Below are 12909 nucleotides of genomic sequence, written 5' to 3'. Positions count from 1 at the left end.
GTATGTGGATTCGGCTTTTTCAGCCACACCCGTTGAGGTCAGGTGTATAATATCCAGCGCACAGCCATGCAATCTCCATTGACAAACATTGCCAGTAGAATGGCTTTACTGACGAGCTCAGTGACTTTCAACATGTCACCGTCATAGGATGCCACCTTTCCAACAAGTCAGTTCATCGGATTTCTGCCCTGCTAGAGCTGCCCTGGTCCAATGTAAGTGCTGTTATTGTGAAGTGTGAATGTCTAGGAGCAACAACGGCCCAGCCGCGAAGTGGTAAGCCATGCAACCTCACAGAACAGGACCACTGAGTGCTGAAGCGCTTTAAAATCGTCTGTCCTCGGTTGCCACACCCACTACTGAGTTCCAAACTGCCTCTGGAAGCAACATCAGCACACAAACTGTTCTTCGAGGAGCTTCATGAAATGGGTTTCCATGGCCGAGTAGCCACCAAGCTTCGACTGGAGTAGTGTAAAACTCGCCGCCATTGGAGCAGTGGAAGCGCGTTCTCTGGAGTGATGAATCATGCCTCACCATCTGGCAGTTCAACGGACAAATGTGGGTTTGACAGATGCCAGGAGAACGCTACCTGCCCCAATGCATAGTGTCAACTGTAAAGTTTGGTGGACGAGGAATAATGGTCTGGTGATGGTTCAGAAAAAAATTGCAATTGTAGTCGCTTGCATTATTTAGCATAAAATAGTGTGAAAGTACCAGGTTTTGACTACTAGATGCTGCTGTTCTTGCTACTTTCACACTGTTTTATCCATTCTGCTGGTCTCTTGTGTTTATTAAATAGATAGATTTGGCTCATTAGATTTGCCTCTTTATGAAAATAAATAGTGTGGTCATCAAGTCAGTCATCCATGAAAGCAATTCAGTTTGTCCGTCTCTTAGCAACCTAATGCTTCAACCCAACTCTCCTTGAATAGTCCAACAAGTGGCCGCTTTCTAAAAGGGCTATCTCTAGGGACTATCACTAGGGATTAAAATTTTGTGACATCTCTGATAAAATAATTGCATGGCAGTCTTATTTTTTAAAATAAAATTTCAGGAAACTGCTCTATATGTATTGTGGTTAGTGACATTTGCCATTAAACCCAACACAACTCAATATCAATTGTAAAATACTATGCAGTGGGTGTTATTTACCACGTATGGGACAAAGTATTAAAAAAAAACCTAAGCAAGTCTCAAGTCTTAACTTTCGAGTCTCGAGTCAAGTCACAAGTAATAATGGGCAATTATCAAGTAAAGTCCCATGTTCCACAAGTGTTTTATGACAATTTCGTAGCAATTTCAATACAGCAGTGATTTTGGACCCACATGTTTTACAAACTGCATCCCCCCCCACAAAGTGTTTGAAAAAGGAATGCAACGATTTTTAGGACCGATGATGCAACTGATGCAGTGGTGGCACCACAGGTCCCAAAGTGGTGTGGCAAATTTGTTTTCCCTGGTGCCCGGAGCCTCTCCTAATCTGAAAACCTAACCAAGTATACAACAGGACCCTATATGGTCTGACAGTGATTCATTAGTAGTTGTAAAAAGGTATTTATAAGGGCAATGATGGGAGTGGGACCAGATTGACATTTGAGTCATTTAGCAGATGCTCTTATCCAGAGCAATTCAGGTTAAGTGCCTTGCTCAAGGGCACATGGCCCAACGCTCTTAACTACTAGGCTACCTGCTGCCTAGGTATACAGATATGTTCTAAACAGGTTACGTGGTTTTAAAGAAATTTTGGAAAAACTCCTGGCCCAAGGGAGGATGAAAACCCTGTCAAACTGCAGCAACCTTGTACTTGTTAATATGAATTATATTTTAGAACGACACTTTCCTTTACACAGACACAACCACTGCAACTGGACAATAGAACTCACAGGGCGGAGCTTGCTTTATGCAGGTTTGCATCATATATGCCTATGCAACTGCAATTCAAAAGTAACTCAGTGTGTTTATATAATCAGTATTGTGTTTGATTACTTTCAGTTAATAATTTTGGATTATAAAGGTCAGCCTAGCCAGCCAGCCCTAGTTTGAGTATAGCCTAAACCAAATTTGATCACATTTTCTCCTAACACAAATAAACGGCTATAAATTGGCTAGATAACATTACCATTTTGTTTACCCTGGCCAGAGGGCAAGACGTTACAGGGCGCATTGGCTGTAGCCTATGCAGCTGCAGTAGTTATCAGTAGCCTAGTTGATCAGACTGAGAAATCGACTTGTTTTCTTTGCATACAGTTTAGGTGTAGGGCAGCTGCAACATTTCTGTGAAGAGTTCTTGCTTGTGTATGGCGGGAGTGATGTGTTATCACCTTTGCTAAATAAATACCTGAGGTCAGTGGAGCGGCACACACTTTGCTAGACCTGTGATTTCCGTGAATCTGATTGGTCAAGACATAGAACAGAACGCACAGAACCTACAACACTCGTATATAAAGGACAGAAATGCTTACATAGTGCACAAGACGACAAATCAAGTCTCGAGTTATGCAGTTCAAGTCCAAGATAAGTCATGAGTCATAGATGCTGAAGTCAAAGTCAAGTGGCAAGTGTTTTTTCTTTTAGCCAAGTCGTGTCTCAGGTCACAAAATTTGTCACGTGACTCGAGTTAACACCTCTGGTTTTTACCATTGAAGACCATTAGAGACCATAATATTGGAACCATTAGAACTGATGTAGCCTTGTAGTTTTCTTGTTCGCCATGAATGGTCCAATATAAACTAATACAGACCTTTTTTGAAGGGAATAAACCACACGCAAAGGGGCCATTTCCTTGACACAGATTAAGCGTGAAAGAAGGACAAACTGATTTGCTTTCATGGAGGACTGGACAATGACCTGAATTGTTATGATGACCACACAAGGTCTTTTCATCATGACACGAATCTATTGGTTTTCTACCAAAAATTGCAAAGGAAATGTTGTGACACAAGAAAGCAGGAACATGTATAAAAGAGTGTGGCGGTATATCAAGAACAGCAGCATCTAGTGGTCAAAACCTGGTACTTTCACAATATTTGATGGTAAACAATGCAAGTGACTTCAATAACTAATTTCTCTGAAAAGGGGGAAAAAAACATCACCAGATTCACAGGTAATACATTATATAGTATGGAGAAGCAATACTCCAAGCTGAAGCTTCATACTACTTGTCAAACATATAGAACCTATACAGTATATTGGTTGCTGGGGTGGGATTGGCATGGGGTGTCTGTGGTCCGTAGGTAGCTTTGACAATTTCTGGGGATTCCTCACGTCTTATAGACTGACAACTCACACTAACTTCTTCCACTGCTCTGTCGTTTGCTGCATACTTTAGTCTGAGACTGCCATCATTGAAGTTGTTTGTGGTAATGAGGGGTGTTATACAAAACAAAGTTTGTCTTCTCTAACCAACCAGAGTATCAAAGCCGATGGCACATTTTCAAACTGCCGCTTTACCCACGTGTTCTGGCCCAACCCATCGGTTTCTGGACCAATCAGACAGCCCCGAATGTGTTCGCATTCGGTGAAGTGTCAGGGAGGTACTCGAATCCAGACCCATTGCGGAGAACAAACTAACGTCCGTGGGTGTGGCGTAGCGTTTGGCCGGAGCAAGTAGTCTGGCAGCCAGGCAACATGTCTTACTCATTGGTAGGAAGAAGTTTGGTCCAAATCGGATGTTGGGTACTATAACTATTGAATATTATCTGAATCCTATAAATTAAAATTGCCTATTTGGGTGCAATAAATTAGCTTAATTTCTCAGAGAACAAAATAATGTTTCAGGAATGCCAGTCTTAACTGTTTCTAACTATAGAAACCATTTCAGAACAATCTGAGATGGTGGGTGTCATGGCTTGGTGAAATGACATGGAACGACTCTGAAATCACAGCGAGGGTGTCACATCAGACATCACGGCCTAAATGTCAGGCTGTTTAAAACATCAGCAGCAGTAACAGCCCCTGGGCTCCATGCTGAATAAGTCAATTCACTCATTAACAAAACCAACACTGCTAATGCCCAGCTTCAAATAGAACATGACACATCAGGGTAAAATCACTTTAGTTAAACAGATGCTTAATAAAGAGAGGCATTGTGTTTGGTGTCAGTTGGAACATATTTGGAACATACGGTAGGTGGAACTCATTTTCAAAAGCCATCTGTTTCATTGATGAGGGAGTTGGATGCAGAAGATTTGATTAGATTATTATTAGATGTTTGAAGAACAACAAAGTTTTCTCCAAATTTCCATTTTAGACTTCTGTTGATGGACAATGTGAGTTTGTCGTTTAGTCAACAGTAGGCTCATACACAAGCAACATAGAGAGCAATAGTAATGGAGTATTTTTGTTGGCATTAACTCCATCATGGTTCGTTGCCCAAAGTCTATGGGCAAATGCATGGAGTTTCTGTAGGGTTTTTGATAAACACACACTTATGAGATCTTATACTGAACAAAAATATAAATGCAACATGCAACAATTTCATAGAATTTACTGAGTTAGTTCATTTAAGGAAATTAGTTAATTTAAATAAATAAATTAAGCCCTAATCTATAGATTTCACATGACTGGGCAGAGGCGCAGCCACGAGTGAGCCTGGGAGGGCATAGGCCACCCACTGGGGAGCCAGGCCCAGCCAATCAGAATGAGTTTTTGCCCACAAAAGGGCTTTATTACAGACAGAAATACGCCTCAGCACCCCATCAGACGATCCCACAGGCGAAGAAGCCTGATGTGGAGGTCCTGGGCTGGCGTGGTTACACGTTGTCTGTGGTTGTGAAGCCAGTGGAACACACTGCCAAATTCTTTAAAATGACGTTGGAGGCGGCTTATTGTAGAGAAACAAACATTCAATTCTCTGGCAACAGCTTTGGTGGACATTCCTGCAGTCAGCATGCCAATTGCATGCTCCCACAACTTGAGACATCTGTGGTATTGTGTTGTGTGACAAAACTGCACATTTTAGAGTGGCCTTTTATTGCCTCCACCACAAGGTGCACCTGTGTAATGATCATGCTGTTTAATTAACTTCTTGATACCTGTCAGGTGGATGGATTATCTTGGCAAAGGAGAAGTGCTCACTAACAGGGATGTAAACAAATTTGTGCTCAATTTTACACAAATTAATATTTTTGTTAGTATGGACAATTTCTGGGATCTTTTATTTCAGCTCATAAAGCATGGGACCGACACTTTACATGTTGCGTTTATGTTTTTGTTCAGTGTATATGTTTTCTTCTATGAGATCGGCTAACGTAACTTTTTGTGAATTTTGAAGCATTTATTTAATTTAAAAAAATCACAGTGCACATAAGTCTTCATAATTCATAAAGGTCATGTTAACTGGCTGATATTATCTCATAGAACAAAACGTATAAGATCTCCTAAACCTGTGTTAACCTCAGACCTTATTTTTCGGCGTTTATCCCAAAACTCTATTCTATTCCCCCCATAGGAATGGCTGAACGAACCAGAGGTAACTCATTTAGGTTTTTTAGGACTTCAAGCTGGCGAGCTCTATTTCCCTAACCTAGGTTTTCTGTCTGTTTTCCAGATATCCCAACGTAAACATTCACAACTTCAGCACCAGCTGGAGGGATGGCATGGCTTTCAACGCCATCCTCCACAAACACAGACCTGACCTGATAGACTTTGACAAGCTGAAAAAGTCAAATGCCCACCACAACCTGCAGAATGCCTTCAACCTGGCAGAGCAACACCTGGGCCTCCACAAGCTACTGGACGTGGAGGGTTAGTACAGAGTACACGCATGGAAACATGAACACACACATACTTCATTTGCATTACACACTCTGAATATACTCATCGGCGCATGACTCTGTACCGTTTTACATAGTCATGGAATTCCATAGTCTGGTGAAAACATCACATACAGTGTACACAACAGCAGGAGGGTGGAGGAGCTGCTTACACTGCTGAAGCATACTGTACTCTAGCCCTGCCTCTCGTGCATCTGCCAGTGTTTTATGCCATTATGACAGTACATTTATACCCAGACATTTTCACCCTTAAAGAATGCCATATTATCCCAGTATGAATACATGGAAACCTGACAACTGTTACTACTGTACAACACTTACAGAATCCATATCGTGTAGTTTGACAGGCCGCTACTTCTGGGTCGCATCTTTAATGTAGTTCAACGGGTGGCTGACAGACCCATTATAGGAGGGTGACAGGTACAAACAGAAAGGCAATGTTCACCGCTGGAGCTCTTTCTTTTTAAGCGTGGCAGAGTAATGGCTGTGTTAAATATTTAGTAAGCGGTGGTTCTGAGATCTCAGCATGCTTTCTCAGAGGTCTGCAGTATGGGGAACAAAGAGACGCAGGCATGAGAACGCTTCCGAGCATAGCAGCCCCTCTACCCCGACCGCCTCTGTCTAAACATAGCTACTAAATCAATTTTCCCTCAAATGAATTCAATTTTTCTCAGCAGAGCAGCGCGGAAAACAAGCCCTCTGTTGATGTCTGTAGATTAGGGAAACATGGGGCAGTCGAAGCCATTTATGTCCGACTCTTATTGTGCGTGTGTGTGTGTGTGTGCGTGTGTGCGCGCGTGTGTTTGTTACCTCTACAGATATCAGCGTGGACCACCCTGATGAGAAGTCCATCATCACCTATGTTGTGACCTACTACCACTACTTCTCCAAGATGAAGGCCCTGAAGGTGGAGGGCAAACGGATTGGGAAGGTGAGGGGTCAGAGTTCGCATCTTCCACAACCTGGATCACAAGAGAACAAAGTATCTTGTCCCTGTACTTCTTCAAGCACAATCATTCCCTTTACTTTATGACAAGGCCTTATATTTTAACTTTCCCACCGATGTAGCTATAATCAGTATATAATGTATGTACTGTTATACTGATTCACCACCTTCATCTCCCAGGTGCTGGACAATGCCATTGAGACTGATAACATGATTCAGAAATATGAGAGTTTGGCCTCTGACCTCCTGGAATGGATTGAACAGACCATCATCATCCTCAACAACCGCAGGTTTGCCAACTCCCTAGTGGGGGTGCAGCAACAGCTTCAGGCCTTCAACACCTACCGTACCGTGGAAAAGCCGCCCAAGTGAGTCACACACACACACACACACACACACACACACACACACACTTACATAGCGAAATTAAAAAGTCTTACACCATATCCTCCACCTATTTTCCACACAGCAGCTTGTAATTTACTGTAAGATTACAGTATGAATTGGCAGAATTGACTCACCAAGGACTAAACTGAAACAGGGATTCTAGATGTGTACCCTTACTGATACACAGTTGTATCAGATTCATGGTGAACTAACTCCTCTTGGCACACTGCTCTTGCTAGTATCACTTTTTTTATTCAAGCTTCGTGTCGGCATTCGTCAGAGCTTTTTTCAGAATTACATTTTTTTATTCTGAGAACTGGCTAAAAGTAAAGCTTGCTTAGACAGATGTTTCAGCCTGTTGAAATGGACTCTGACACCGTTTCCACAGAGGCAACAATGTCACCCCTACTGCTGACAAAATACCTCTCCCTCTGTGGACTACTGGCCTTGGACTACGGGCAGAAAAAATAATGCTGATCTTTATGTTGACAGATGGAGCTGGTTGGCTCAACGCAAAAGTCAAAAAGCCACCAGCCATTAGGGAGATTAGCCAAATTCCACTCAGTTTCTCCTCGGTAAGGTTTACGCTCAACATTAAAATTGTTGCTGTTTCTGTCAGGTTCACTGAGAAAGGCAACCTGGAAGTTCTCCTCTTCACCATCCAGAGCAAGATGAGGGCCAACAATCAGAAGGTCTACATCCCGCGGGACGGCAAACTCATCTCAGACATCAACAAGGTGAGACCTATTGCTCTTTAAAGAACAGGCTTATTTATCTCTTATCTTATCTCGAAACATACACTCAGAAACCCATTATGTGGTGTCCTCGATTAGAATGGATTAAGGGGATTGACAGACAGTTTAAGGGCGGTAAGCTGATCGACAGTGGGTTGAAATAGATTTAATAGATAGACATGGTTTCTGTAAGTTTGGTATAGTTGATGACAGGAAGATTTACTTTGCTTTGTGCTAGGTGGATTTAGTTGCTAGGTGGCTTTAGTTGCTAGGTGGCTTTAGTTGGTGCAGTTGCTAGGTGGGTTTAGTTGTTTGATGGTGTGGTAAGACCATAAGACAAGTTAAAACAGGTTTAGTATAGTGGATATATTAGGTCCATATATTGTACGCCGCACCTGTGTGACCGTTACTCGATCGTGTGTGTGTGTGTGTGTGTGTCAGGCCTGGGAGAGGCTGGAGAAGTCAGAGCATGAGAGGGAGCTGGCGCTAAGGACGGAGCTGATTCGTCAGGAGAAACTGGAGCAGCTGGCCCGCCGCTTTGACCGCAAAGCCGCCATGAGAGAAACCTGGCTGAGTGAGAACCAACGGCTCGTCTCACAGGTAACACACACACATACACTCATGAAAACACTAATGCCACACGCTCATTGATACACACACACTATTGGTACACACTAACAATGACGCCACTCCTACTGTATTGTCTACATTAACTCTATTGGTTCATAGCATACCCTTGTGGTGATACAGAGTAATGTACAATGAAGTCATTTACTCCCCTGATTCATCCTCATGATCTTGACCCATTTAATATCCCTGCTAGTTTTAAAAACATAAACTATTGGATGGAGATTATGCCACTGCTTAGCAGTTAGATACAAACCTGTAACTGTCCTCACTCCTTCTTCCTCTCCCCCTCTTCCGCCCTCCCTCAGGACAACTTTGGCTTCGACCTGCAGGCGGTGGAGGCCGCCACCAAGAAGCACGAGGCCATCGAGACGGACATCGGCGCCTACGAGGAGCGTGTGCAGGCAGTGCTCTCCGTGGCCAAGGAGCTGGAGGCAGAGAACTACCATGACATCAAGCGCGTGACAGCGAGGAAGGACAACGTGCTGCGTCTGTGGGAGTACCTGCTGGAGCTGCTGAAGGCCCGGCGCATCCGGCTGGAGATGAACCTGGGCCTGCAGAGGGTCTTCCAGGAGATGCTTTACATCATGGACTGGATGGATGAGATGAAGGTGAGGAAGATGATGATGGTGATGATGATGGAGGGATAGATTGGGGACTTTGGTTGGATGGTGGGGTAAGAATTGTCTTGATACAGTAGCTTACTCAGTGACATATTTGTGATGTAAGAGCGATTGCCTATTTCTTAGTTACATTACCCACTATTGACCCCAGTGACCTGTGGCCTTCCTGACCCTGGAGATGTGTCCTGTATCTTCAGATGCTGCTGCTGTCTCAGGACTATGGGAAACACCTGCTGGGAGTGGAGGACCTGCTGCAGAAGCACACTCTGGTGGAGGCTGATATTGCCATCCAGGCCGACCGCGTCAAAGCCGTCAACAACAACGCTCAGAAGTTCGCCATTGATGCAGAGGGTGAGTAACATGTTCTGGGATTACAGTCGTTTGTGGGTGGTAGGTGATTATGCTCTCTCTGTGGGTGATACCTGTAGGCTATAAAAGAGATGTGAGATGAATTGTATCCTGAAAGGGTAAAGCTATACAGCCTGTTGTAAAGTCCAAGCCAATGCTGCCACTTGTCAGCAAAATAAGTCATTGATCTTTGTCCGGTAAAGCCTGTATTCTCAGTTTAAATGATAAAAGTGTGCTAATTGTGATGTGTTCCTGTCCCCTCTTTAGGCTATAAGCCCTGTGACCCCCAGGTGATCCGGGACCGAGTGGCCCACATGGACTTCTGTTACGCAGAGCTGAGCCAGCTGGCCGCCGAGCGCTGCGCCCGCCTGGAGGAGTCCCGCCGCCTCTGGAAGTTCTTCTGGGAGATGGCCGAGGAGGAGGGCTGGATCCGGGAGAAAGAGCAGATCCTGTCCTCGGAGGACTGCGGTAAGGATCTGACGGGCACCGTGCGTCTGCTGAGCCAGCACCGCGCCTTCGAGGATGAGATGATCGGCCGCGCCGGCCACCTGCAACAGACCATCAAACAGGGAGAGGAGCTGGTGGCCGCCGACCACTTCGGAGCCGACAAGATCCGTGAGCGCATCCAAGACATCCAGGAGCAGTGGGCGGCCTTGGAGAGGCTATCTGCCGTTAGGAAGGCCCGGCTGGAGGAGGCCTGCAACCTGCACCAGTTCCAGGCCGACGCCGACGACATCGACACCTGGATGCTGGATGTTCTCCGCATTGTGTCCAGTGCCGACGTGGGCCACGACGAGTTCTCCACCCAGGCCCTGGTCAAGAAGCACAAGGATGTGGCCGAGGAGATCGCCGGCTACCGACCTGTCATCGACGCCCTGCACGAGCAGTCCAAAACCCTGCCCGGGGAACAGACTGGCTCAGAGGAGGTGCAGGGGCGCCTGTCAGGCATCGAGGAGCGCTATAAGGAGGTGGCTGAGCTGACCCGGCTGAGGAAGCAGGCCCTACAGGATGCCCTGGCCCTCTACAAGATGTTCAGCGAGGCGGACGCCTGTGAGGTGTGGATCGATGAGAAGGAGCAGTGGCTCAACAGTATGGAGATACCAGAGAAACTGGAGGATCTGGAGGTGGTTCAGCACAGGTAAAGACACCCAGCCTAACCATGCTTATTCAGTCCAGATGCATTATGTCAGTTGATATATTTGGAGATTTGCTGTTATCATTTCAGGACAACCCATTCTCTTGAGGCAGACTGTGTAGACGTATAACTCCCTCAGTGAAACCACTTTGCAAAGGAAATGAGTTGTAAGAATATTTCCCATCATGTTTGCAGTAACTTTGTATGTTTTTCACAGCTAGAATGAAATGAATGTTCTCCCAGCGGTTTGATTGGCCATTGGAATGTAGCACAGTGAAAGGGATCTGTGAAACTAACACTTTTTATGCAAGCACGGGTGGGCCGCTAGTGTAATGTGTGGGAGCTAGACTCCCATAATTCACTTTCCACTTAACAACAGAGCCCACAATGTTTTAAAGCCAATCATTCTAAAGTCTTCCCACACTGAGAAGAAACAGGCACTTGTCCTCAGTTCGCTAAGTGTTTTGGACAGCGGTTCAATGGCTTGTTTACTCCAACGTGTGTCTTTGGTCTGAAATGATCTCTCCCCCTCCACACTGTTTACTCACAGTGCACCGCATGGAATCATTCCCAGACTCCTGTTTCATTGGCTTTGCTTCTGTGTGATATACTGGCAACTGGAACATGACATTATAGTTCAGCTGGAAACAAAGCATGTTAACAGGATTCACATTAAGATAACATTGTTTCCATATGTTTATGTACAGTACACTCATTCCCTCTGCCACCTCTACCGTTTCTACCTCTACTCCTCTACCTCTCCCTCTCTAACTCCCCCTCTCTACACCATCATCCACCCTCTCCCTCTATTCCTTCCCCTCTTCTTCCTTCCCCTCCTCTTCCTTCCCCTTTTCGAACCCCTCTTCCCCCGCAGGTTTGAGAGTCTGGAGCCAGAGATGAACAACCAAGCTTCCCGCGTTGCCGTAGTGAACCAGATTGCTAGGCAACTCATCCACAGTGGTCACCCCAGTGAAAAGGAGATCAAAGCCCAACAGGACAAACTCAACACCAGGTATAGTAACACCCTACATCAACCTCAACACCAACTACAGTTAACCTCAATTAATAACCATTAGTGGAAAAGTACTGTTCCCTGACTGTGTGTGTGTTTCTACATCTCTCTAGATGGAGCCAGTTCCGTGACCTAGTTGACCTGAAGAAAGACTCCCTCAACTCAGCTCTGGGTGTACAGAACTACCACCTGGAGTGTAACGAGACCAAGTCGTGGATCCGCGAGAAGACCAAGGTGATCGAGTCCACCCAGGAGCTGGGCAACGACCTGGCCGGCGTCATGGCCCTGCAGCGCAAACTCACCGGCATGGAGCGCGACCTGACCGCTATCGAGGACAAGCTAGGAGAACTGGGGAAGGAGGGGGAGCGCCTTGCAGCCGAGCACCCCGACCAAGCCCAGGGCATCATGGGTCGTCTGGGGGAGATCACAGGAGTGTGGGACGAGATGAAGGGCACCCTGAAGAACCGCGAGGAGTCCCTGGGCGAAGCCAGCAAGCTGCAGCAGTTCCTCCGGGAGCTGGATGACTTCCAGTCATGGCTGTCCAAGACCCAGACGGCCATCGCTTCAGAAGACATGCCCAACACACTGACGGAGGCCGAAAAGCTGCTGGCGCAGCACGAGGGCATCAAGAACGAGATCTGCAACTATGAAGTGGACTACCAGAAGATGAGGGACATGGGGGAAATGGTGACCCAGGGCCAGACGGACGCCCAGTACATGTTCCTGAGGCAGAGGCTGCAGGCCCTGGACACAGGCTGGAACGAGCTGCATAAGATGTGGGAGAACCGTCAGAACCTGCTGTCCCAGTCCCATGCCCACCAGCTGTTCCTCAGGGATACCAAGCAGGCTGAAGCCTTCCTCAACAACCAGGTAACATCACATTATATTACAGAGTACAGTCTCCATTTGGCTCACACAAATGTTAGTGAGAACTAAACAAAATAATATGTTGGATAGACTGGGTGGCACAGTGTCCAAGGCGACTTCTGAAAGCGCGAACCACCGCATTTAACCATGGCAAGGTGACTGGGAATATTGTTGAATACAAACAGTGTAGTTATTCCCTCCGTAAGGCAATCAAACAGACAAAATGGCAGTATAGAGACAAAGTGAAGTTGCAATTCAATGGCTCAGATATGAGACTTATATGGCAGGATCTACAGACAATCATGGATTAAAAGGGAAAACCAGCCACGTCACGGACACCAACTTCTTGCTCCCAGACAAGCTAAACACCTTCGCCCGTTTTGAGGATAGCATAGTGCCACCGACGCGGCCCGCTCCCAAGGACTGTGGGCTCTCGTTCTCCATGGCCTGCGTGAGTAA

The 12909-nt window shown here is 45.9% G+C and overlaps 1 protein-coding gene across 2 annotated transcripts in view; it reads left to right on the top strand.

Moving 5' to 3' along the window:
* LOC115153313 (spectrin beta chain, non-erythrocytic 1) overlaps positions 1-12909 on the top strand; it is a 115688-nt gene that overhangs the window by 78334 nt on the left and 24445 nt on the right. For both annotated transcript variants that reach the window (XM_029698633.1, XM_029698634.1), the window contains 10 exons: positions 5546-5742; positions 6590-6702; positions 6898-7085; positions 7724-7841; positions 8280-8438; positions 8774-9076; positions 9286-9439; positions 9704-10574; positions 11446-11583; positions 11697-12453. In XM_029698633.1, coding sequence (XP_029554493.1) covers positions 5546-5742; positions 6590-6702; positions 6898-7085; positions 7724-7841; positions 8280-8438; positions 8774-9076; positions 9286-9439; positions 9704-10574; positions 11446-11583; positions 11697-12453 — 2998 coding nt within the window. The remainder of the gene's footprint in view (positions 1-5545; positions 5743-6589; positions 6703-6897; positions 7086-7723; positions 7842-8279; positions 8439-8773; positions 9077-9285; positions 9440-9703; positions 10575-11445; positions 11584-11696; positions 12454-12909) is intronic.

This window comes from Salmo trutta, chromosome 18, assembly GCF_901001165.1.
Source record: "Salmo trutta chromosome 18, fSalTru1.1, whole genome shotgun sequence".
Lineage (NCBI taxonomy): Eukaryota > Metazoa > Chordata > Actinopteri > Salmoniformes > Salmonidae > Salmo > Salmo trutta.
This window is presented reverse-complemented; position numbering and strand designations above follow the sequence as displayed.